The 25222-nt window shown below is 39.6% G+C and overlaps 1 protein-coding gene across 1 annotated transcript in view; it reads right to left on the bottom strand.

The window, feature by feature from the left end:
* Positions 1-25222, bottom strand: part of LOC131984607 (oxysterol-binding protein-related protein 10-like) — an 81733-nt gene that overhangs the window by 30345 nt on the left and 26166 nt on the right. The window contains 4 exon segments of the mRNA XM_059349494.1: positions 289-419; positions 6711-6951; positions 18098-18295; positions 24670-24738. Coding sequence (XP_059205477.1) covers positions 289-419; positions 6711-6951; positions 18098-18295; positions 24670-24738 — 639 coding nt within the window.

Raw genomic sequence — 25222 nt, 5'->3', positions numbered from 1 at the left:
CCAGATGACTAAATGTAAAATGATTTTCTCCACAACCATCAAACTAACCCTCGTCTTGACAACCATCTGTACAGAAATGTGTCAGAAAAACTCCCAGCAAGAAATCACAGAGGACAATATTTCAGTTTCAATATCTTCGAGATTAATTTTGCAGCCCCACGGTGGTCTGGGTCCCACATCTGAGACACAATAAAATGAAATTTCTGACAGACCAAGACAACAAGGGAAGAAGAAAGAGCAAGGCGAAGGAACGAGGTGATGTTTTATAAATTATGTAACATTTCCCACCTCAGCACCATGGGACAGACTCCTTTTCCTGAAGGCCGGAGAGGGCTCGGCTGATCGTAGAGGAGTCAGACCTCCGTTCTTCAACTGCTCCCCTGAGGGCGACTTTGGTACAGTCCACACAGGAACACCATCTGAAAAACGACAGGGTTAGTTAACATCTAAGAGGACAACAGTGAGGGGGAGATACATGAGAGTTACTGCTGTCTGACTTGTGTGTTTTAATCATAAGACTAAAAATTAAGTGGATGGAGCCTCCGGGCTAGAAAAGTGAAGCAAAAGCAGAAGTGCCGTAAACCTGCATTACACTGGCAACTACACTGGTAGCTAAAAGAAGTCGGATTGTATAGCAGTCTATGAGAAAAAGACCCTACTTCTCAGGTTTCATTTTGTAAATTATGGTCCAATTTACAGTGAAATAGATGACAAAGCAGTGTATGCTTTAGGACATGTCTACTTTGTAATTGACAAGTCACTACTTGTGCATTTAAGTCACTGAAAACTTGTTTTTGGGTGTTTTCCAAGAAATTTGACCCCTTTGTTTGCATAAAAATGTACTTTTTTTAAGGTTTTGTACAATTGTACAAAAAGTCACTCAAAGGAAATGGCTGTTTATTTTGCAAGCCAAAACTGGCATCCCAATTCACAGATGATGTGAACTGTGGAAGTACCTTGCTAACCAAGCTTGTTAGTGCCAGTATTAGCTAATAAGTTGGCTCCACCATCTCAAGCAAATATGGTCACTGCTGGCTCCAGAAAAAAAAAATGGCAATGGGCAGAATGCCAAAGTCAAGGCTTCAAAACAAATAGATGGTTACATCCACTTCTTTTATACAGTCTGTGGTATTGGTGCTGGATTTTGTGTTGGATTAAATTGGTCATAAGAGTGAAAGAGAGACGAGGGAGACAACTCCTATGACACTCCGTATCTTCATTTCTGACATTTAATATCAAGGTTCTCATAAATGATACTGAACTGAGGCTCTGTTATTGACTGAGACCAGACATCAGGAAATTGTGTGTGTGTGTGGTTGTGTGTGGTGGTTGTGTGTGTGTGTGTGTGTGTTGTATTGAGTCAACTAAGGTCAGACATACGGAAATGCTGATTCATTTTGACTCTGAGCCACAAACGATAAATTGTTCTGCAGAAATATTAAAACAGTTTGAACTGAAACAATTTAATGGCAGTTATTATATAGCTATTATAAAAATCATTACATAGATTACTCAACCTCTACTGTCTTCACCTACAGGGGATGGACTGTCAGAGGTGATGATTCAACTTTTTGAGGCCATAGTTCACACTGTTAAGCAAAATCCAATCCAGAAACTGAGTAAAGGATTTTCTTGATACTTCATTCAGCGTGAAGAAATCCAAGAAAAATGTTAATTTTCTTCATAGATTAAAATACGGGTGAATAATTGATTTACAAATCATAATTTTTGGGTGAAGTATTCTTTTAAATGTCTTTTAGTCAGTGTTGTTGGGTTTTTTACATCTGACAACTGTTCCTCTTTGAGCTATCTGCTAATGTCAGAATGCTAACATGCTCACAGTAACAATGCTAAGATGCTATGTTAAGCAGTCATGTTCAGCATCATAGTTAAAATGCTAACCTTTCTTACATTAAAATGCAAAGTCTAACTGAGGCTGATGGGAATATAGATAGTTTCGAAATTTTCACATATTGCATTGTTCCATAAAATTCTGCTGTCCAATCAAATGTTTCTGAACTTTAACTTGATTATTTTTACGTGTGATTTTGCACACATTTACTTTACAGATATCTGCAGATATTATGAGGACTTTTTTAATTAAAAAAAAAAAAAAAAAAGGGATTGAGGGGCATTTTTTTGTTTTTATCATTCTGGAAGAACTGGAAATGAAGGCATACTGGACACAAGGAGAGAGAGAAAGCGGTATGACATGCAACAAAGTTCCCAAGGCCAGAATCAGACCTGCAACGCTGCGGTTATATGGCATGCGCTGTAACCATTTGGCTACCATATTTTTAAAACATTTTCATGTTGCTTTCAGTCATACAGTATCATTCAGCCCCACATCTAGCAACTGCTCATTTTAAAGCAGCCTCGGCTCTTGAATTACAGGTGAACACGTTACAAAATGATGTAATGTGAAGAGTCTCATGCCAAACACAAGAAAACTGTATTATCTCAGAGAATCAAACACTGACTAAGACACTCCTGACTGGATATGTGCTTAACAACACTACAGCCTCAAAAACAGACATCAAATAAGTCTCTGACAGCCTTCTGACATTGTGCTTCACTAAATCTGTGTTTAATGCAGAGCTACTGCACAGATTAAATTTTGCATCTCCTGTATGAACGGACTCATCAGAAGATTGTCTAAAGATAATATAATCAACTGTCATTCACACGAAAAAAGCTATAACCAAGCTACAAATTTTCCTCATTTAAAAAGCTTCTTATATACATCACAGTAGCAGATCACATTTCAAAGTCCTCTTAATGGAGCGGTACCACAAGCCCTCCTCCTCTCCAACGCTCAAATTGGGTTAAAAGTCTAATGCACCAAGAGGCCGTTCTTTGATATCCATTAGTGAGGAGCAAGTTGTGCTGACACAGGTCGACATGCTGGAGAGCCCGAGGCAAGTCTGTCTCGACAAATGAGCTGAGATAGCCCTCAGGCCGGGCCTCTGCTTTGGTCAACTGACAGTTTGACTGACAGGAACCTGTAAAGTGTTAGCAAACTACCTCCAATGGTACAGGAATTCTATAAGATCGAGACTTGAGCTTTGGTGACTCTGCCCGAAGGCGAGAGAAGTGAGTGAGTTGTAAATAAAGTGAAAATTGAATTTTTTGAAAAGGTTATTCTCAAGGCATTTGGGGGTTAATAGGATCATGAGAGTTCATTTCCAGATAGAGTTATAGGGGGAAACAATTCTGAAAATAGTTCATGTGTTTACAGGCAGCTGGTTTACAAACACAGTTTATGACAGATTCATCTACTTTGTCTGAGATGTCACAGCGAAGCACCAGAAGTAGAAACGCTCGCTGAGCAGAGGGGGAGTCTGGGCCATTGGATCGAGGCATGCAGGTGAATCAAAAAGGCTGACGCAGATCAAACAGTGGAGAAACAAACATTCATGCAGTAGATGTTTCCAATGGCTTTACCTTCCATTTCTGGGCTGTGACATCGATTCACATCCAACTCATTCTCTACACTTTCTTCCCGTATATTCTACTTTTTTTGTTAAAAGAAAAGCTACTTTCTGTTTCTATCTTGCTGCAAAGGGCGGGTAGCTTACAAAGTAAATTTCCTTTATGGATTTTAATTTCCTTAAAGGAAAATGTTCTGCGTGTGGGGTGAGAGAGAGACAGAGGGTTGGGCTTCAAGCTCTTTATGGCAGTGACAGAGAGGAGCTAGAGCGAGCAGCAAAGATCCTCTGTGATCAGCTGATAAGATGCTGTCTGGTTTGTGACTGGCAGGTTTTTGGTGGGAGTTTACAAAGATCCTTCGACTTCCTTTACTGTCTTTGCAATTCCTAGAGCCGACTCAAACAAGCTGCTCTGGTTTTGTAGTAATAGGAGCCTGGAGGGACTAACGTGCCAGCCAAACTCAGTCCGACCTCATGCTCGGCTCTCTACCAAAGAGTTATCTTGCCCATGCAGTGGCAAAGCTTTCCTTTGTGGGCGTAACAAAACCATTCAACCAACCAACCGACCAGCCAGCCACTCCCTTTATCAGCTGCATCGAATCTGGATACTGCTCATGCCAGTGAGCGCACACTACCCATCACTCGGCAAAACCGAGGATTCTAACAAAAAACTCCTCACTGAGGTGTGGGGGGTACATGCCGAAAGCGGGGAGCAGCTGGACCCCCACAGGACTTATCAGCCAGGCAGCGGAAGGAAAGAGGTTTGTACTTGCGGCCCGGTGGTCCCACTCCACACCACCCCCTGTCTGATGAACAGGTACAGGGCAGCGTGACTGTTGGCGCAAAGAGAAGACCAACATACTTTGAGGACCAGCAGATTGTTGGGGATCCGGCACCCATCCCAAACCCAGTACCCAAAAAACCTTCGTAAAGTCATAGATGGAGGTGAACCACAACTTCTTGACTAAAATACTCAACAAAAAAAGCACCTGTAAGGTTCAAAAGTTGGCAGCTGTTGTCAGTTTGGATTCACAGCAGATACAATGGATTCCAACAGGGACCAAGACGTCGTGACAAAACAATTTGTCAAAACTATCCACCCAGTTTCCTCTTGCTTATCCAGGTTTGGGAATCAGGTCACACTGCTCAGGCAGAAGGTTAAACAAGGAAGCTGATGTGTCTTTCTTACTAGCCTTGTTTTCCCAGAGGGGAACCCAAGGCGTTCCTGTGCCAGATGGCATACGTCATCCGTTCAGTATCTCCTGGGTCTGCCCCAGATTCTCCTCCTAGTTGGACTTACCTCCACAGGGAGGCCTTTGACAAGCATTTGAATTGGATCATTTCTTGCAAATGTTTAGACTACTCACCCAATCTCTAAATGTGTGTTCAGACAGAAAGTGAGAGAATTTGGCATGGGGCAATGCAAACTGACACGAAGGAGGTTTTCGGACCAGAGTATACCCATTTCTATTGGGTTAGCATTGCAAGAACTAGTTACGATCATAGTTCTTAGAATGCGATTCTGAGAGACTTTTCACACTAATTCACAGTAAGAACTCTGAGCACAAGAGGATCCGTCAGTGATGTAAATGCAACCTGAACCACCACATGCTGGCTTACGACATAGGGTACGTACTGCTTGGGGTTTCTTAGCATCCATGCTTAACCCAGGGATGTTTTTATTTAAATGGCAAGGAAGGAAATGGCAGAAAGAACTAGAGTTCTTGAGGAGTTCTAAGATCAGTCTGATGCTGGGCTGCACCACAAAAACGTTGAGGTCATTCCTAGCTAGCGCATAGCCCACATCTGGCCATTTCGGACTGCAAGAAAGGTCCAGCAGGCAACTTTACCTTGCTTTCTGTTTGAACACATCTTTTAGTTGAGCCCAGCCACCTTGGGCAGGAAACTAATTTTAGCCAATTGTATCCATGATCCAATTCATTTGGGCATCACGGAAGAGCGTCAAAAAAGTCCACAGAAACTTCCCAAACAATTCGTACAGCACAGTCCACTTCTTTAGTTTTTACTTAAAACAATCGTCATTTAGACAAAAATCCTTTAACCTACAGCCGTGCTTTGGGACTACAGTGAGACAGACGTGTTTTATTCACCATTTAGTACCATTAAGTCCAATTTGAACATCTACATTTCCATGACAGGTGCAGAAAGCTACTATTCGGACCTTGAAGTGATTGTTTTGTCAACAGCAGAGGAGTGGATTATGCTGCAGACGGGTTGAGAAATGTCTATGGGAAAAATGGCACATTTTTTTTGCCTTAACTTATGGCTGGCCATCGGGATCCATCGTAACTGCTGTGAATCCAAACTGACTCCATCTGCCGTCTTCCACAGAAGGAGCCAGCTACACATTAGGCAGTGAGTGTTTGGTGCCCGGTAGAATTCGAGTATTACTTAAAATCATCTCCTCTTTCCTGGAGAAACTATTTATGTTGTTGTTCTATACCATTTTGGAGACAGTGAATGGATTAGAAATACTTGGAAAAGATTGGTCCAGAACATTTGATGGATTGAAAATTATCTTCACAGGACGTCTTGTCCTGTATTTGGGGTCTACCTTCCACCTTTAGGCACTTTTCCCGAATCCTAATCCTTGGTGTTATGCCAATAGAACCACCCTCAGGCTGCAAATGGTTTAAATCGAAACAACTTTATTGGATCCATAGTGATCTGGCACAGAGAGGGTTAAACATGGCAGAGGTCTGACATTTTAGGCACCAGCGTGGATTCCTTTGGCAAAGACTTAATCCTTTGAGGAGATTTAAAAGTGCATAGTATTAGTCATTATATATAGGTTTACTCATTCACACATTTTTTTTTCTGACATGCATGTAGCAAAACAGTCTGAAATGCTTTCAACGATTCTGTAAACAATATTGACAGTAAAATCATGTTCATACTTCACACTCATGCTTGTACTTGGCACTACCATTTTGAGGAACAATTGGCAATTCAATGCAGTTGAAGACATTGAAGAGACGACACACAATAATGAACTGAAAACAGCACATGACAACACTACAAACTATGACAAAATCAAACAATTAACACACAAATGCAACATTCAACAACATTTACTACAAACATTGAAGTTCATGGTAGCCATCAGGCAGGGACAAGAGCCACAGTCCAGCTGCGCCAGCTGGCCCTTGCTGCTGGCACTGGGCTCTGGAGTAGGGGACTGGAAAAACAAGAGGGGTGGGGGAGATGGAGGGGTCGGGGGCTCCAGTAGCAGCACTGGAACAGGGCCAGGGGCGGACTCACCGGAGGGGGCTCCATGGACGCCGTAGTTGCACTGGGAGGCGTTGGACTGAGGTGGTGCCTGGCTGTGGCTCTGGGTCTGTTGGAGGATGTTCAGGCACTCTCCCAGGCAGCTGAGTGTGGCGGCAGATGTGGCTTTTAGCAGCAGCAGGTCCTGGTCCAGACAGGAGAGAGGGCCCCTGGTGGGCAGAGAGTCGATGGACTGGACCAGGTTCTTCTGTTGGCCCTCTGCTTGGGACATCACCTGGGGAACAACAGTGATGTACAGCATTAAAATACATGTCACATTACTAACATCACCAGTGAGCCACTGAAGCAAAGAGATGGATCGAAATATTTACATAAAATGTCATCAGTTAGTCACAGGTAGCAGCGTGGATTCAAATGTATTAGTTGAAGCCATGAGTTGCATCTCTCAGACAATATTTTAAGCCATAATATACATTAAAAGCAATCCTAAAATACAACTTACAAAGCAATATAAAAGAAACAACAGTCACAAGAAGGGCCCTTTTCCCCTTTGTCCCATAATCTTGCTAACAGACCTCCATTGTTATCCACAAAATGAGCCACACATTTGTACTGGGTGACATGTTTCTTGATTCTGATGAACAGAGGCACTGCAGTTTATTTTGAGTCAACCCAACCTCATAAATATTCAGTAGTACATTAAATGTATTTTCATCCGCAACTGAAAATAGTCCCCAACAAAAGCACTAGCTAATCCTTTTTGAGTAAAGTTTGATAATAACTACAGTGCCCAGCTGTTAATGGAAATTATTTGGCCTTTTTAGACTATGTCACTATAGATATGTGGCCTGTGGTGGGGAATTTAGAACATATTGAGTTATGGACTTGCAAATTTGAGTATTTTTATGGGTATTTTTGACAGTTAGAAAAACATTAAATAACTCCAGCTTCATCCCTAAACTGCCATGCAAATTACAGACCCTAATTAGTTGTATGTCTGGTGTTTTATTGTGATAAGCTGCATCATCAAATCCTTAAAAATTTGATTATTTTGTCCACTTGTTAAGACACTGAAGAGTAAACTAGTTATAATTTACATTAATGGATGCTTTGTAGTTGGTTAATGATCATTAGGGACATCATTTTTGTATTTCGGAAATATATATGTATATAGACTGTACATATAACAATGGCTTTAAATGTGAGCAAATAGAATTGAGGCCAGCAAAAAACATAGATAGATGCCTGACAGAAACAAATGTGAATGTGACACTATATCTTCCCCCTTCTATATGGTTTGACTTGTGCGTAGGAAGTGACACAGCGTAGCATTAATTCTAGTGGTGTCACTTCAGTCTTGACTACAGGCGTAACCATCTGCTCCAAGACGGCGGTGCCAAAAAAGGAACTGCTAAAACTCTTCAAACATAAAAAGTTCTCCCCTGTGCTCCCACAGACACACACAACATTTTTTTACTGAGAATTATATCTGCATGACTCACCTATTGGAGTCTAAATGTATCATAAAAGAAAAGGAAGACAAAGTCGGTTGTTGCTGGCGGGTAATAAGCTTCTCTCGGGGCTAATGAATCTGGGTTGTTTATCAGCCTGGAAATGTTGTATTCATTAATATTGTATGGCTTCACAAACACTCGTCCTCCGTACACACTTCAATAGCACATCTGTCTCCCTGCATCAGGACACAGAGCTATTCCGGAGTCACGGAAAGCTGTTGCGGTGATGTTAAACGTGACATAGACATTCATGTAAAGGATTTTTTTTCCTTGTCAAATTATTCAGCTATTTACTCGGGTCGGTTGTTGAATTCCTCAGGCATATGGAGCTCAAATTTCCTCCAATGCTTGTTATAAATAGATGCTTTGTGTTCAGCGTGCTGGTACCATATCATTTTCACAGTGCCCTTCAAATAATAAGGACTTTCATTTCACACAGGCATCTCATTTTGTGCACAGCGAGAAAACCCTTGAGACAGATGTTTCAGTGTCCAAGTCACAGTGGACATAATTTCACTGCTCTTTATAAGGTCATAAAGGGCCGAGTATAAAAATAATGAATTGCTTTTTATTATACTGTGTGAAGATATCATGGTAAACAAATTTTATGATCCTAGGTGATAAGTTAATCTGTTGCAATTTGAAGTTATACATACAGGTATTTTTTGAAAATTCAACATTTTGGCTTATTAAAGTAATTTTCTTACATGCAATCCCATGCGCACAAAGGTTGCCACTAGCAACTATTTTTCTTTTGATAAATCTATCAACTATATTATTAATTGGTTGATTAATTTAAATCATTTTCCAGCTTTCCTAGAGCTATCAGATTGACCATTTCATCTAAGTTCCCATTATTTTGACAATCTGTATGTTATAATATAATGCAGCATAAAACAATGAGAATAGCTTTAAGATCAGTCCACCTTAAATGAGCCTGGGCCAAATTTATTGCCAATTGTCCAAATACCTCAACAGTTTTTGTTTACAATGATGTATGACAAAGAAAAGTAGGAAATGACTGATTAAAAATTACTGAAATTATTAATAAGTGATCAAAATAGTTGCCAATAATTTTTCTGTTAATCGATTAAGTGATTAACCGAGTCATTTGAGCCAGGTTATAGGTCCCTTTCATAAAGATTTTTAATTGGCTGGGCTCTAATTTGTGGAACTGTATCTGCTGTGAATCTGAGCTGACCACAGTTTCAGTGTTTTTGTGAATCTATAGGATGATTGATTTATACAGAACAACTAAATTTAGGGTGGGGCATTGCTTTATAAGCTGATATAGCCACATATTGATATTAAAGTCATGGGATAATTGTAGCAAAGCTGCATAATTGTCAGTCTTACTCACTTTTATGTCAAGTAAAAGTCATGCAAGTGACGTAGAAGAAGCATAACTGCACTTGTTGTGCATCAGTAATACCAGAAATCAAAGCTGCCTCAGGGTCTGTATTCACTGAAGGGGTCTTTGCGGGTGGCAATCCACGTTGGTGAGAAATGTGTTGCTATGCAACCTTAAATTAAAAACATGCTTAGAAATAATACAGTTCACTGGATTTTATGGGGCTCACTTGAATGCATCCACCTTTCTTAATGTAAGACAAACATGACATTTTTTCGCAAACATGGAAAAATGCGGAGAGAATCATAATGCCAAGAGTGACACACATTCAAGATTCAAGCAAGATGAGGAGATAAATAAGTAATTTAAAGCCAAAAAAGAAGAACAAAAACTGCACATATCAGAAAGGAAGGTCAGGAAGAGTGAACGGCACCATTAAAACAAGGTATTATCTCTCAGAATACGCCTTTATATTATCTAAACTGGTGAGCTTTTTGCTGTTTTTTTCATAAACTTTCTGCTATTCCATCTAAACTATCACCACTAAAATGTTCTGAAATCATTTAGGTGTCGAATTGGGAATGCTACTGCTGAATCAAAACTTCTTCGCCTCGTTTAAAAGCTTGATCAAAGTTTTGTGTGATGGCATCATTTGCAAAAACTGCAAATAGAGAGCGATGAACGCATCATACCTCTCCTCTAAACTCCCCGCCATCCTCCCATCATGCACTGCATGTCTGCTTCTCCTGCTCTCCACAGGAAATGAATAGAAATTGCTGTCTTGCCTTCCAATGTCGGACCTGGTGGAAATGTACTGTTATCTGTTGGCTTCATTTTCCAGCCCTAAAGGATGCTCTTTGGCTAAGATAGTTTATTTAATAAAATCTAATCCCCTCTTCCTTATATTCAAACACAAATACTCTTGCAAATGTCACCATCAATTGACTTTTAAATTCATATTTATAGACAAAACTGAGCTTGAGTTTGTAAATAATGTTGCTCTCTGTATGTGAAGTTCATATCTCTTGTTATTGTTTGGTTTATATGAAGGTTATGCTGGTAGACACAAACATAAAAGGAACATGTAATTGCAGCAGACATCTGCTGCAAAGCTAAAGTCAGGGGGGTTTACAGTAATGGTTGCTCCCACCAGCAACACACACACACACACACACACGCACGTGCATAGACACAGAAACACACACCTCTCTGGAGCCAACAGGACCAGTGATGGTTCCAGAAATAGCCTAACCCCAGTGATCCAGCTCTGCGGCTGCAGTGTAAGTGCCCGGTGGTGCTGCTGCACCGAGAGTCGAGGCGTTTGATGAATTCACATCAGCCGTGACAAGCTGGCTGAGGAGAGACGGTAATGTGGTCTGACTCCCACCGTCACACAGCCAGTGGAAAGACAGATGCATGCATGGGTGGACAGATGGATGGGAGGTGACAGCATGACAATGTCCCGAACATGCAAAACAAGACCTCACCGATATCTCCGTACTCTAATGCTACGCTTCAGAGATATGAGAAATGGAACTGTTGCTTCCAGCTAATGAGGACTATTTTTAGTCAACACTGAATAAATATTTCAAGACTGTCACAGTAAGATGCTGTGTACTTATTTTGTAAAAATGTTAGTCTTTACCAGGATAAAATTTGAAGAGATGGCTCCTGAGATTGTGGCACACCTGGTAGAGCGCGTACCACAGAGGCATTGTCCTTGTAAGCGGGCGGATCGGGTTCGAATCCGACTCTGAGCCCTTTCCTGCATGTCTTCCCCTCTGTCTCCCCCAATAAAAGCCCAAAAATGGCCCAAAAAATATCTTAAAAAAAAAAAAAAAAAAAAAAATCTACCCACTGTTGTTGACTTACAATTAAATATATAAAATTAGAGAGTATTACTTTTATAAAAGTAAAATAAAAGTCACATTGCATTTAACTGAGTATTTTTACTATTTAACTCATGAGAAACAGTGTTATATTGAAAGTGGCAGTATATTTAATATCTATGCGTTTACATATAACTTTAAAATTAAATGTATTAAAATTATGAATAATAGTTTTATATGAAAAGCAACATTGTATTGATACTTTTATTTTTGAAATTTCATTTTTTTATTAAATATATTTAATTGAAGAGTAACAGTTTCATATTAAAACTTTAAAAAGCAAATATATTTAATTGATAAGTGAAAGTTTATTACATTGTATTTATTTCACATTAAACTATATTTTATTTAAAATATTTATTTAAAAAAATAAATGTAAAAAGTATAAAAACATATTTAATGAATCACAAAGTTTAAAATTAATCTGTATAACATCCATCCCCCATATTATGCCTACATATGAAAAAAAATCATACCTATCAAAAGAATCATACGTTAAAATTTGCATTAATTTAATATGGTATTATTTCATATAAATACAATTACTAATATAGTCGGAGAAAAACCTAGCTATAGTGTTTTAAACCTTTCTCCATGTTTTGGAGTCTAATTAAGCCTTCAAACTCACGGCCTTCCTGGACTGCATTTGAGTGTTTTGACACTACATGAAACACCGAGAAATACGAACCACCTCAAAGTGCTCTTTAGTGCTCTAACCAACGCGCTGGTAGAGCACAAACACTTTGCTCCTGCTGCTGGGCTCACTCTGTGTGTCTGAGCCTCCTGCCCGGTGCGAGGATGGTTCAGTGAGTGCTGGTGGGTCGTGGATCAACAAGGCAGAGCAGAGGAGGCAGATCATGCGGAGATTCACCGAGGCGCAAAGACCACGTCCATGAGAAATAGAGCCAAAGTTGTTTGCATCTTTAGCTGGGTGGGGAGGTGTCTTACAGCAAGTAACAGAGTGGTGTTTATGAATATTATCAGCGATATCGACCAGAAAATAAATGGGATGTACACCACAACGTCCCCGATGCCGCTGTTTCACCATAAATCCTCTGATAAAGCAGCACGCAGCAGCTTTCTGTGTACAGTGGTGCATAAATCACAGTGCAAACACGCTCCTTTACTCCAGCATCCGCCGGCCCTGTGCCAAACCCGTCACACAAGTTTATGGGTCTGTGATGAATGAAGGACGGAGAACAAAAAATGACACGAAGAGGGAGGGAAGGGAGGAAGAGAGAAGCTAAACGATGGCAGATATGAATCAGGTCACAGGAAGCAGCAGCCCAACTCCTCTGTACCAAGATGAACACATCACAAAGGGCCTTGTTTTCTCCGTCTGCACAGAAAACACAAGCACCAGAGGAGTGTTTGTTTTGCTTAATGATCACACCATCTGCTCAGTATTTACTCAGACTGTCCCCGGTTCACTTGAGGAGACAGACTCTGCTCCTGAGAGGTGAGAAATTACTCTCCACTCCACACTGATCGCTAGTTGCTCTCTTTCTGTCACCGAGTGAATCACTTAGGCAAGATATTCTTAGCGAGAAGAGGCAGACAAACACACGCGCAGCGTGGCGCATCTGAATGGGGAATTTAACAACTCGAAGCCAGCCAGGTCTTCAATGAGCAAGAAAGGCTTGAAAGAAAGATCTTTGCATGAAATATTGATGCTCCTCCAACAGTGTCATCAGAATAACAAGCAGACGAGCTGTTGAAGTAAATGCCAAGTTTTTAGAACACGGTTTATCTAATGGCGTGGCAGTCAACGCCCTACTGTGGCAGTTATAGGAGAGGAGATACGATTGCCCAGATCCAACTGTGAGCTCTCAATTACATGACAGGTTATAAAGAAGGCAGTGTTTTTATTCCTGTGGTGCATTTGAACCCCCTATATGGCAGACAACATACAAAGCAGCTCTGTCTCAGTTTATAGCAGGCAGTATGAGAGCTTTCTTTGTATTTCTGCAGCGAGGATCCAATAGCGACAGGTGTTTTTATCCCTGTAACCTCAAATGAGAGGCAAGGTCACACAATTTGTCCAAATGAACAAAATCTAAAGAAGAAGAAGCTATTCAGATGATCAATTAGTGCTGAAATGCTTAAGGCTAATACACACAAAGTTAGTTCTGGCCAGGACATTTCATACAGTGCAGAACTCCTGAGAAGTCCTCATAGGGCCCTCACACTGCAGTACACTTCAAATTAAAATTAAAATCACACAAGAAAAAGTTCTGCCCAGATGATGTGTGCCCTGGAAGAGAGAACACATTGCTCTGTTCTTGAGTATGTATTAGCCTTAACACAGAAAATGTGCCAAACTTTGACTGGTTCCAGCTCTTCAGATGTGAAGGTTTAATCTGTTCGTCAAACAAAATAAGCCATTTAAAAGGATACCTGAGGAGTTTTTGAAGTCTTGGAGAACTATGGAGATGTTTATGACACAATATGCATTCCTGCCAATGGCTTCACACTGTTCTGCTGATCTACAGGTGGAGGTTATGTGCGGAGAAACGCAGGGAAGAAGAAGAAACGGGGCTCCAGATATAAAAGTGTCTTACACCTGCATTCTTTCAAACGGCCAGCAGGAGGCAACTCCTCTGGCTGCAAAAATAAGTCAATGAGAAAATTATCCTTCTGCATGCTTGATTTATTACCTCAGTAAACATTTTCATAAATGAGTTTATGGTCTCAATTGTTAGTCTGGACTATGTGGTTTCATTTTAGAACTTTTTCCCATTTTTTTTCAGTTCATGAAGGTTAATTGGAATATTTTGGTTTGTGTTTAGCTGTACTTTAAGAACTCTTTTACATTGTAAATTACAGATGCACTTTGCAAACCATGTTAGTTAGTTAATACGTTACCTTTCTCCAACCCAGCTCCACCCTCTCACCCAAATATGGTCACATCTAGTTCCAAAAATAGCCAAAATGCCTTGAATTACTCAAGGCTTTAAAACAGTTCACAAACAACTGGGTGACATCTCAGTGGCTGCATCTAATCTTTTTTACAGTCTATGGTCCAGACATCTTTCTCTGTTGGTCACACAGCACATGATTTGATCAAACCTGTTATTTGGTGTTGAACTTCATGACCATGTCGTTCATCTCCGCTGAGCACCACCTGTCATTTAAACTGGGAGAGTTTAAGTTGGGAGGGGTCCAGTGTTCCAGTTCAGCATTTGCATTGGTCCCTGCAGGTTTTGTGTTTCTGACTGTTGATGTGCAACTTCAAAGCTCTTGGTGTCTCTTACTCCCCACCAGCCTCCTCGACTCTCTCCTTATTCTGCTTTTTAAAATAATCAGCCAGAAATATTTGGAGCAAGATTTTACAGCTAAATTGATTGATTTGAAAAGTTCTACGCCACCAACGTTTTGTGTCATCAAGCCTCAGTCCGTACCCAATGGCCTGCCTTCGATCTGAATATCTGAATAAGTAGAAATGCCCCATGCATGTACCTGCATGAAATTATAAAACACACACAGGTGTAATGGTAAACAAATTTGTGACCATCTTGGTTGCAGCCTTGACATCTGAGATACTGCAAGGAAGCAAACATGGACGTCATCGATACAGGACTGAGAATGTTTTTTCAGCTTTGCCAACGTTTTATGTGGGAGGAAATTCATTCAACATGTTTGTTAGACCTCAAGGACACACACGGGGAACACTAAATGAAAACAAAATGTTTGTTTATTCATAAAGGAAATGCAATTTATGTTTTAGCAGTTGAAGAAGCTACAGCTCCACCAGCTGAAGGACGAAACAAGTCAGTTCGTATCTACTGTAGATCAAACAACATTTCCATGATGGCTACCATTACTTCTTCCTTGTCAGCTTCTATTTTCCTCCTCTAAGCCAACAGTTTACACAAATAGAAGTGTTTTACATTTAGAAAGCCTCTTGTCTCTCCTTGTTCATGTTTCTTCCTCCTTCCTAACTGCTAAGTCATCTTATCTCCATAATTCAGCGGCCAGATGCACGGCTGCCTGGCAACAATCCGAAACACACATTTCATCTCTAAACAAAAGGGTGAAAGCAAAAAATGCTGCAGCTAATGGTTCTATAGTTTGCCAGACGAGCGTGCAATCATGTCTCCATCATGTCTTTATCATTTTCGCTTCACAAACTCTACTTCAGGCCTAATCTTTCGCAATTAATCACTATGCACCAACTGCAGACAGGCTATTAAGAAGAGACAGGGAAAAAAACAATCTTCTCTTGAGAGATAAGCAGACAACAGTGAATGGCGGTGCTGAGTGTATGGAGATGTGGCAGATGAGGACGAAGTGGTAACCACAACTGACAGGTCTGGTGACTGAGGCGGAGAGAATTAATGAGGATTTGAACTTCAAACTAAATCAAAAACTGATTGGGAAATTTAAAGTGGAGGGATTTTAATTAACTCAGGATGTACTCGCAGGTCTAAGCTCTTATGGAAATAGTAGTAAAATCAAAATGTGTACATTGAGGGATTAGCAGGAAAACATGGACAGGAATATTAAATGTTCCATATGGACGATCTGCCCGCCACTTGCTAATTTATCTTCTTTGCGCACACGGACACTTTTACACCTCATATGTTGATTACTGCACACTCTGACCCTGATCCAACAGCATACGCTCCACCAGCTCTTCCCTCTGTCAGCGGCCATGTTAATCAGTATTGATATACACCATAAAAATGCCAACAAAGCTGAACTTACAGTAAAGACTGAGCATGCTGCAGTCAGTGTCAAGACTGCGAGGCAGCCAGAAATATCTGCTGAACTCACTGCACCAGTGTCCCACCTGAGACCAGCGAAGTGATGATCAGACAGGACAGAGCCGTCTTAATGCACTTAAACAAACTTTTTTCTGTTTAAACACAAGACTTCATTTGTTAACTGTAACATTGTTTCAAAAATAAATCAAGTTTTGTTACAACTACAACCATTTCTATTGGTTATAAAACACCAGAAAAAGAAATGGGGACGACAGACTTTTGCGGTGTAAAAAGTAATCAGATCCTTTACTTAAGTAAAAGTATGAATACCACAGTGTAAAATTACTCCAATACCAGTAAAAGTCCTCAATTCAAAACTTAGTAAAGTAAAAGTACAAAAGTATCAGCATAAAAATGTACTTAAAATATCAAAAGTAAAAGTACTCTTTATGCAGAATGGACCCACTCATTCTTTTATATATTGTAAACATATTATTAGATTAATTTGTATTGATGCAATTTTAATTTATATAATTTACAGACAGGGCTAATTTTTACTACTTAATATACTGTAATGAGTTTGTTTTTTTTAAATGCTGCTAGCTAAATGAAGTAAAAAGTGTTGTGTTATGGAGGAAAGTACAAGTGGAATACAAGTAACTCAAAATTGTACAGTACTTGAGTAAAAGTACTTAGTTACACTCCACCACTGGAACAGTATACCTGTTCATATAAAAGCTGTCCAGACCTTCGAAACTTTTAATTCACTGCTGAAGATTCACCTGAAGTTAAGCTTGAAACGTTGACTTCATCTTCTATGTGCCTGTGCCTTTTATTGTTCTCTTTTTTCTTTTATTGTTACTTTCTTACTTGTTGTCTATTTTACATTTGTTAATTTGGTATTTTAATCCTGTGCAGCACTTTGGTCAACCACACTTGTTTTAAATGTGCTATATAAATAAATTTGACCCTGAGTTTTACCAGGTTAATTACTAAGAAGCAGCAATATCCAGCAGGCATACAGGTTTTAAACTTATTTGGAAAATTAAAGCCATTACAGTGTCTAAACTTTGGAAAATCAAGCAAGCAATACGACCTGCATAGCAAGCAGCACATGATGTTTGACGTTAGTAAGTTAGTTTTCAGTTGCCTTGTTAGCATGGCTAAACTGTAGTGTAAGAAGTTAGTCAGAAAAGTATTGCATAACATAACTGCCACTGAAAACTTTATTCGGTTTTAAAGTGAGGGGGAATCTGCTGTGAATATTCTGTAAATATAAATATGCTGTAAATCATATGATTTATTTTGAATATATAAGACTCCTTAACTGTAATTGTTTTTATGTAATCAATGGAAAATATTCAAATGTAAAAACAAATGACAGAAACAAACTACAGACTTGTATCAAGCTGACCTCCTTGAAATAAATAACCTTTGTGAATATTTATGACAACAATTTTAACCTTAACCTTTTTGTAATTCAGTTCTGTTATCATACATTTTTGCCTTAAATTCTATGCAATGTGTGGGTCTGTCAGCATATAGTCTTGCACCAATTGTTTGGAAAGTCTAGTTGGAATCAGATAATCAAAAAAGAAACAGTTGAATGCTGTTGTTAAAGATTAAAAAACTGTTTTCTAATATCAGTTTGTGCAACAGTAAGTAAAAGTAAAAAAAATGGATAAAACAACATCAAACCCACAGCCAGTGTGGGTTGGAGAATGAAAACTCACACAACTGCCAGAAAACGTGTCAAGTTGGCCCCTATCAGTCACATGATTCTCACCTAAATTTTCATCACCATACTTGACTAGTTGTGTGCAGTTTCTGAGTGTCTTTATTACTGTGTAATACCTTTGAAAGTAAAAAAATAAAGGAAAGAAATGCCCCTGCGTCTTCTTTCAATTTCAAAGTCTAAAGGCCAAGGATCATAAAATATTGTTACACCATGTTCACCCACCTCTTTGACCTCCAGCAGCCGTCCCGGGTATAGACTCTTGGCCCGCCGAGCTGCAGCCGGAGATTTGTGGTGGGTGATGGTGACGATGTTGCTGGGTGAGGCCGCGTGGCTCAGGTGCCTCTGAGAGCCCGGGGATGAGGATGGGGTTAGGTGGGGGAGGAGGGAGAAGCTACGGGTCCGACCAGAGGATGAGGAGCCCTGAGGGGGGAGCAGGAAGTGACACAGAGAGGGAGAGAGAGAGTAGTGTGGGAATTTAAATATGAACGGAGCATGATAATGTAAAGGAAGTCCATGCTGTTAAAGATTATCTCATGAAAGGAAAGTTTCAATAAGGAATGCCAGAATTTCAATTCCCCAAATAAACCTTTTAATATAGAAAAGTTTATTTTATCTGTTTCTTTACTATATGCAAAATAAGACACACAAATGTGCCAGTTAACGCTAACTGTAAGCTAGTAATTAGTTGAACTTTTAATTAATGTTAACCTCTACTGATCCACCCGTCCCTAGACATTTTAGAGGAGGACAGGATCCTTAGAGGGAGACAACAGGTTAACAGTAGAAGCCACATAGTGGTGTATATGAAAACATAAGAAAAGTTGTTAATTAATCAATTAAAATGAAGAGTTTAAGGTGTTTAAGGGCTCAGAACATTATGGTGAGAGTATGAAGGCCATTCCCATGCACAATTAGGTTATTGCAGAAATGTTTGGGTTGATGCAATGTGTTAGATTTTTTGCTAAATTTTGCCATGTTTAATGGATAAAAACTGTCAAAAATCCCTTCAGCATACCACATCAAGAAACTGAGACCAGAACACCATGCAAAAAAAAAAATCCATGCTGTGATTTGCTTTCAAAAACTTTTTATATTTTGAGATTTCTGCAAGATATGCAGTTTTTGGTGATAGCATGTTGAACACTTCTGTTCTGCAAACTGCTGAGAAACCCCATTACTGTCAATATACATAGGAAAGCTATATAACTATAACTCTAGGTCTCTAGTTTGTGGTTGCAAAGTTTCATGAGGCTGTGATTATCCAAGTGTCAGCAGGTCATTTTATACAGTGAGGTCACATTTCAATAAATTCTCTCACTGCAATGAAATGGCTACTACAGGAACTTACATCATCACACATGAATAACAAAAGCTGTGTGGTATTTGCCGTTAAATTAAAATAAAATAAAACTGCATGTGATTTGCATAAAGTGGGTATGTCTGTAAATAGGACACTCGTGGGCACCCATAGAACCCATTTTAATTCAGATATCTTTACGTTAAAGGTCAAGGGACCCCTTTGAAAATGGCCATGTCAGTTTTTCCCTGAGTTAAATTCCTTAGAGCTTCTAGTTTCATGATGGCATTATCTGTAGCTTTAAAACTGAGCTCAGACTCATGGCCTTGCATAAATTGGATATGACTGGAAAGCTGAGACTCTTGAGGATTCAATGAGCCCAATTTTATTCATGTGTGATGTCCCCATTGACACCATTTTATTGCAGTGAGAGCATTTTTTTTTTAAACTTGACCTCTCTGTATAAAATTACCTGCTGTGACCTCTAGGATAATCGCAGCCTCATGAAACTTTACAACCACAAACTAGAGACCTAGAGCATTCAGAGGATGTGCTTGTCATCCAATCACTAAAACATGCAATTCCTGCAGAAATCCCCAAAAGGTTTTCAAACCAAATCACAGTATGGATTTTTCTTTGGTATTGCTTAAGGTCTTAGTGTGGTTTTTGGAGGATTTTTTTGCAAACTTTTATCAAAGAGACTAACAGAAAAACATCTTCATGGCCTCCGTTTACAAAATCAACTTTAATACCAAAAGTTTGTCAAAGAAAAAATAAAGTTTAGATTACTTCTCGCCCCTTTTCCACTCCAACATTTCTTCCTGATAAATGCACCTATACAGTCTGTGCCATCACCAGGTTTGTGGATTCATTCGACTGAGTTTTATAAAAGAAAAAAAAAAGGTAGTCATCCCTTTGTTTTTCTGTGTTGTTTTATAGTTCTCTGCACCGCAGCTAAAGTCACATCACATTCTTCATTTTGATGCCTCCTTCCCTTCCCCTCTGTGACTCTTGTCTCTTCAGTTCGCTGACCTCTGAGCTCACACAGGCAGCCGTGTCAGCACAGTATCTCTCTCTTCTGTCTTTACTCTCCATTAGTTTACAGCAGCACAGAGAGACGTCGGAGATTTATCCATCAGAAGAGCACAAAGGTCTGGTTACGGCAGCGGTGAAAATAAAATAGATCAAATACAAAAAACTGCTCACTGAGAGGGAAAACACTGGCTTTGGATTTTTAGAGTGACGCTGCTCGCTATGAGGTGACCCAGCAAATCAACCCCATGATTAACAAGACATAACTGCTGGTTATTCTGCTCCTTTGAGTATTTTTTGGGACTGAAAAAAACACATTTTGACAAAAACTAAGAGCATTTTCCTGGTGATCAGATGCAAACACTCAATAGAGGGAGTTAAAGTAGGCAGGTCCATGCGAGTCGGTAGAAACTAATCAGCTTACAGGAGAGAACACTGTTGTATTGTGCAAGGCTAAGCCATGAGGCGTGAGTAAGCAGAAAAGGAAACGGCACTTCGGAAGTGCAAACAGATAAGACACACTAAGGTTTCGTTCTCCAAAACTGGCACAAAGCCCCGAGCATTTCAATAAACTGGAAAGGAGAAAAGATTTCAGACCAAGAAAGTGGAAAGAGGAGAAAGAAAGGAGGGGCAGAGATGCAGGGAAAGTATTGAGCACAGGTGTGAGCAACATGCTAAATAAAGGGAGTGAAATGCTTGAATTTGACCTAAAATAGAGATCTATCAGAAATATAGTAAATATACATGACATGGTGTAGTGATTCCCAATATTTTTGGCTTAGTATCCAGTATTTCCAGTATCCAGGATTTCACAAAAAGGGTGAAAATGTAAAAATAAGAGATATAAGAGAAAAAGAAGACAATTTTGCATTTCTTTCATATCCCTTTGATTATCACAAAAAAAATAGCGTCTCACGGCACCTTTGCCATTTGAATGTATGCATACATTTACTGCAAAACTGTCCTTTTTCTATGCAAAAACAGCCTCATAGCAAAAACACTCCAATTCATTAAGATCAGCACTAACAGCCACACAGTTATGGGGAAAGAGTTGGTGGTAAGCGGAGCACCTCTATTACGTCTATGACACACTTGGATTAAAACCAGTAAATCCAGTTTCTGTTTAAATATTTTCTGACTAAATTTCCACATTGTTAGTCAGAACCTGTAGCTTGATCTCTGAAAATGTAATTTTTCATTGTTCAACCAACTGTGCTCTTGGCACAAAGGCAACCTTTATGGATAACTGCAATCAGATTCAAAACTGTATGTTTATTGGGCTGAAACATTATTAGTTAACTGTTTTTTATGAATCTTACCCATTTAGAGTTGCTTCAAGAGTAAAGAATGAAGGAAAATAAAAACTTGATCAAAGAAAATACTTGAAACAAACTACTACTACTACTTACACTGTTAAAAAGTATAAAGGAAAACCATGTTCTCACTGGACTGGTTTCACCTTGTACGAGAACTTAAGACTTTAAGGACTTTAAGGACTCAAGTCAAAAAAATGACTTAGTAAGAAGATTTTCTGCTGTAATCAGATTTATGTTGGAGTCACAACACAGCACAGAACAATTAAACATGTCAGAAACGCTTCAATAAAGAATGCAATATAGTCATTATAAGAGAAACAAACCAAATTTGAAAATATGATCAAGATGTTCATTTAGGCCTTCGGTTTTCTCATCTTCTACATAAGAGGCAGCGTGCATACTCTGCCTGACAGACTTAGCTCAGGGGTAAAAAGCCCTGACACCGGCTGCTTCACAGGTGCTCCACTGTCACTCGGCCGTGGGCGGACTTGGCCCTGTGAGAGGCAGCGTGGGTAGCTGCTGGTGCAACGGTCAGCTGCTGACCTGTCATTTTCTGCACGACGGGGAACAACACTAATTACACACAATTAGCTATTCAGTAATAACATTAGTTAGCAAGGGTAAAAAAGTACTTTTTAAAATACACAGAGAGAGCTGGATATACACAGATACGACTACTTTAAGTGAAATTCAACCTTATTTCAACATATGAAGATATTTCTACTGCAACAGAACTCATTTAAAGCCAACAAACGTAGCAGCAGGCAGAAGCCAGACACACATACAATTTCTTTATTCAAGAAGAAAGCAAACAACATCACCATTACCAGTCAAAGTCCACAGTTTGACTCTTGGTGTCCTTCCTGTCATGAGTTCTGTGTGTGTGTGTGTGTGTGTGTGTGTGTGTGTGTGTGTAGCTACACACTGTAGTTACTGGTCTATTTGCCAGGCTGCTGATTATCAGCAGCTGTGCTCAGTCTCTGGCTCAGCAGCTCCGGGCTTCAGTCGAATAGTTTAAAAAAAATGACTTCCTATGTCTTTTTCTTAATGTTTTTCCTTTTGTTGATGAAAACATCATTAGGTTAAGCAAAGGTGTGAAGGAGGGTTCATAAAGAAAAAAAGCGATAGACAGCAAGAGAAACAGCGATGCTCTGAGAATCTGACTGCACTTACACTAAGCTGTTTAATTATGTTCTGAAGACGGACGACAAAAAAAACATCTTACATCATACTTCACCCCGTGCATTTTAACTTTGCTGCTTCATGCAAGCTGTGTAAATATCAACAACTCTGTGAAAAATATTACTTCATTACCAAGATTGTAACTGGAGTAAAGAAAGGAATATAAGCTGCCAGTCAAAAAGTGAAACCAGGTGGTTGTCACATCAAGGATGGTTGGTCACGCTGTCCCTCCTGGCCACTAATATTTATTCACAGAAATCCCAGTTAGTATGACTGTATGAAAATAATTGTTAAATTTATGTGAGATGTGGCAAGATGTGGCATGACGTGTTGAGAACAGATTTTTGCATGATGGTTGAACAGTTAATGTTGCTGCAAGAACTGTGGGATGGCATTATCTCCTTTACTTTGCTCAAAGATGGTCCAGTGTATCCAACACTAAAGGAGCTGTGAAAAAAAGGAAGCTGTGAAGCAACTTCTCTTAACATTTAAAGAATCCGTCCAACTCTGATCATGACTTCAACGCAGTTATAAATCCTTCCTTAGCAGAAAAAGTATTCAACTGAATTTAAGTATTGTGAAAAAAAATCTTTCATGCCAGGCTTTGTGGCCCATCGATAAAGGCAAAATGCAACAAAAGTGCAATAAAAACAATAAAAACTATTTAATCAGACATCCATAAAACATCTGACTGAAACATCACATCTGTGTGGAGCGATCAGCATTCCTAAAATTTAAGCGTGAAACAAACATAAATGCTGTATTTCATTCATGCTTCTGATACTATTTTCCTTTGTTTCAGGATTGACTGGCGCTTTTTTAATTGTGCCACCTCAAAGCTTCTCCTCCTGCAATGATTTAATGGCACCCGACTGGAGAACGAGCACCACCAGCTGCTATTTTCTCAATTAACCAACTCCTAGTAGTCACATAAGGGTAGTGGGTGGAAACCCACATCAATTGGGGGTTTCTTTTGTATCAAAACTTGGCCATTTTCTTGTTTATATCAAAGCTTATTTGGGTGTTGGGAAGAAAAATGTACATGTCTGTATGACTATCTGGTAACTTCATCTGCTGATGCAAACCATAAGATCTGGTCAACAGCTCTGGAGGAGCAATTAAATGGACCTTGAGTTGAGATTGTGAAGTTGGATTTTTTTTTTTTTGCTTTGTCTGAGAAATACAGTTTCAGCTTTTCTTCAGGTTTTCCTGCCATTTTGTCCATGTCTATCCATAGATAAAGTACTGAGGAGAAAACTGCCACCCAAACACCTCATATTTGTTCTTCTCCCTCATCAACTTCAAAATAAAAGCCTCCTTAATGCAAGACCGGCAAATGTATCTACTTTTGTGTAATAAATAAATCCTGGTCCACCTTTTCTGTTATCAGAGATGAAGCCGTGTCTCCACTGCTGGCTGTCGCATTACCGGAGTAGCTGCGATAACGATCAGAGAGGCAGACAGTGCAGCTCAGGGAAGGATTAGACCTCAGCAGTGGGTACAGTAATAACAGCTGCTGCTGTGGCAATGCCCCACAGTCAACCAACAGGAACAAAACGCCTGTTCAGCTCCGCAGACCAGGAGGAAAAAGAGTGGTAGGCCACCCTCCCTTTTTTCACTTTTCTTTGCTTATCCAATTTTTTTGTACATGTTTTGACTGCTTTTCTCATCACGGCTGAGCAGAGTAATTGGACTTTCCTCTGGCGCCAGCTGTGCAGCAGTTTCAGGTAGTGAGGAGCAACGTGTTGAATAAACGAGCCGGCAATGAGGCAGCATAATGAGCCAGCAGTATTTAATTGTTTAAAAAGACACATGAAAGAGTAAAAGAGTGGCAAAGAATGTTTCCCACATTGAAGGACTGAAGCTGCAGCTCTGTGTCCTTTCTAATGTCTCAAGGCGGAAATATGTTTGTGAAACAGGAACTATAAAGCATCTTAAGTGCTCAGGGATGTGTGTGTTTGACTTACCAGCAACTCCTGGCCTCCTCCTGCTCTTTCCACACTCAAGTGTTCATCTGAGCCCTTCAGCTTCCTCACCTGAAAACAAACACACACATACACACAGATTAACCCTCTGAGACCCGACATCCTGCCACAATAAAAATCTGCACCAGACTCAGTTTTCCAGCTACAGTGAAGATATTAGTACCATATTAAACTAGACAACCTAATTGGTATCAATTGGTACCAACAATGTAATACTAGCTTGTCTTGGGAAGGGGGTAAATAATCCTCTTAAGTTAAAAACTGACATGGTCATTTTCAAAGTTTGGGGCAAAAACATGCAGTTTTTTTGCATGCATTATTCTGTTAATTCTGCACATTCTAAAAATGATTTATTTGAATATTTCTGCACACTCAGGTCCCTCAACATTCTTGGAATTACATAAATTGGATATGACTAGAAAGCTGAGACCCTTGAGGATTCAATGAGCCCAATTTTATTCATGCATGATGTCCCCATAGTAGCCATTTTATTGCAGTGAGAGCATCTTGCTGTATAAAATTACCTGCCGTGACC

This window comes from Centropristis striata, chromosome 14, assembly GCF_030273125.1.
Source record: "Centropristis striata isolate RG_2023a ecotype Rhode Island chromosome 14, C.striata_1.0, whole genome shotgun sequence".
Lineage (NCBI taxonomy): Eukaryota > Metazoa > Chordata > Actinopteri > Perciformes > Serranidae > Centropristis > Centropristis striata.
This window is presented reverse-complemented; position numbering and strand designations above follow the sequence as displayed.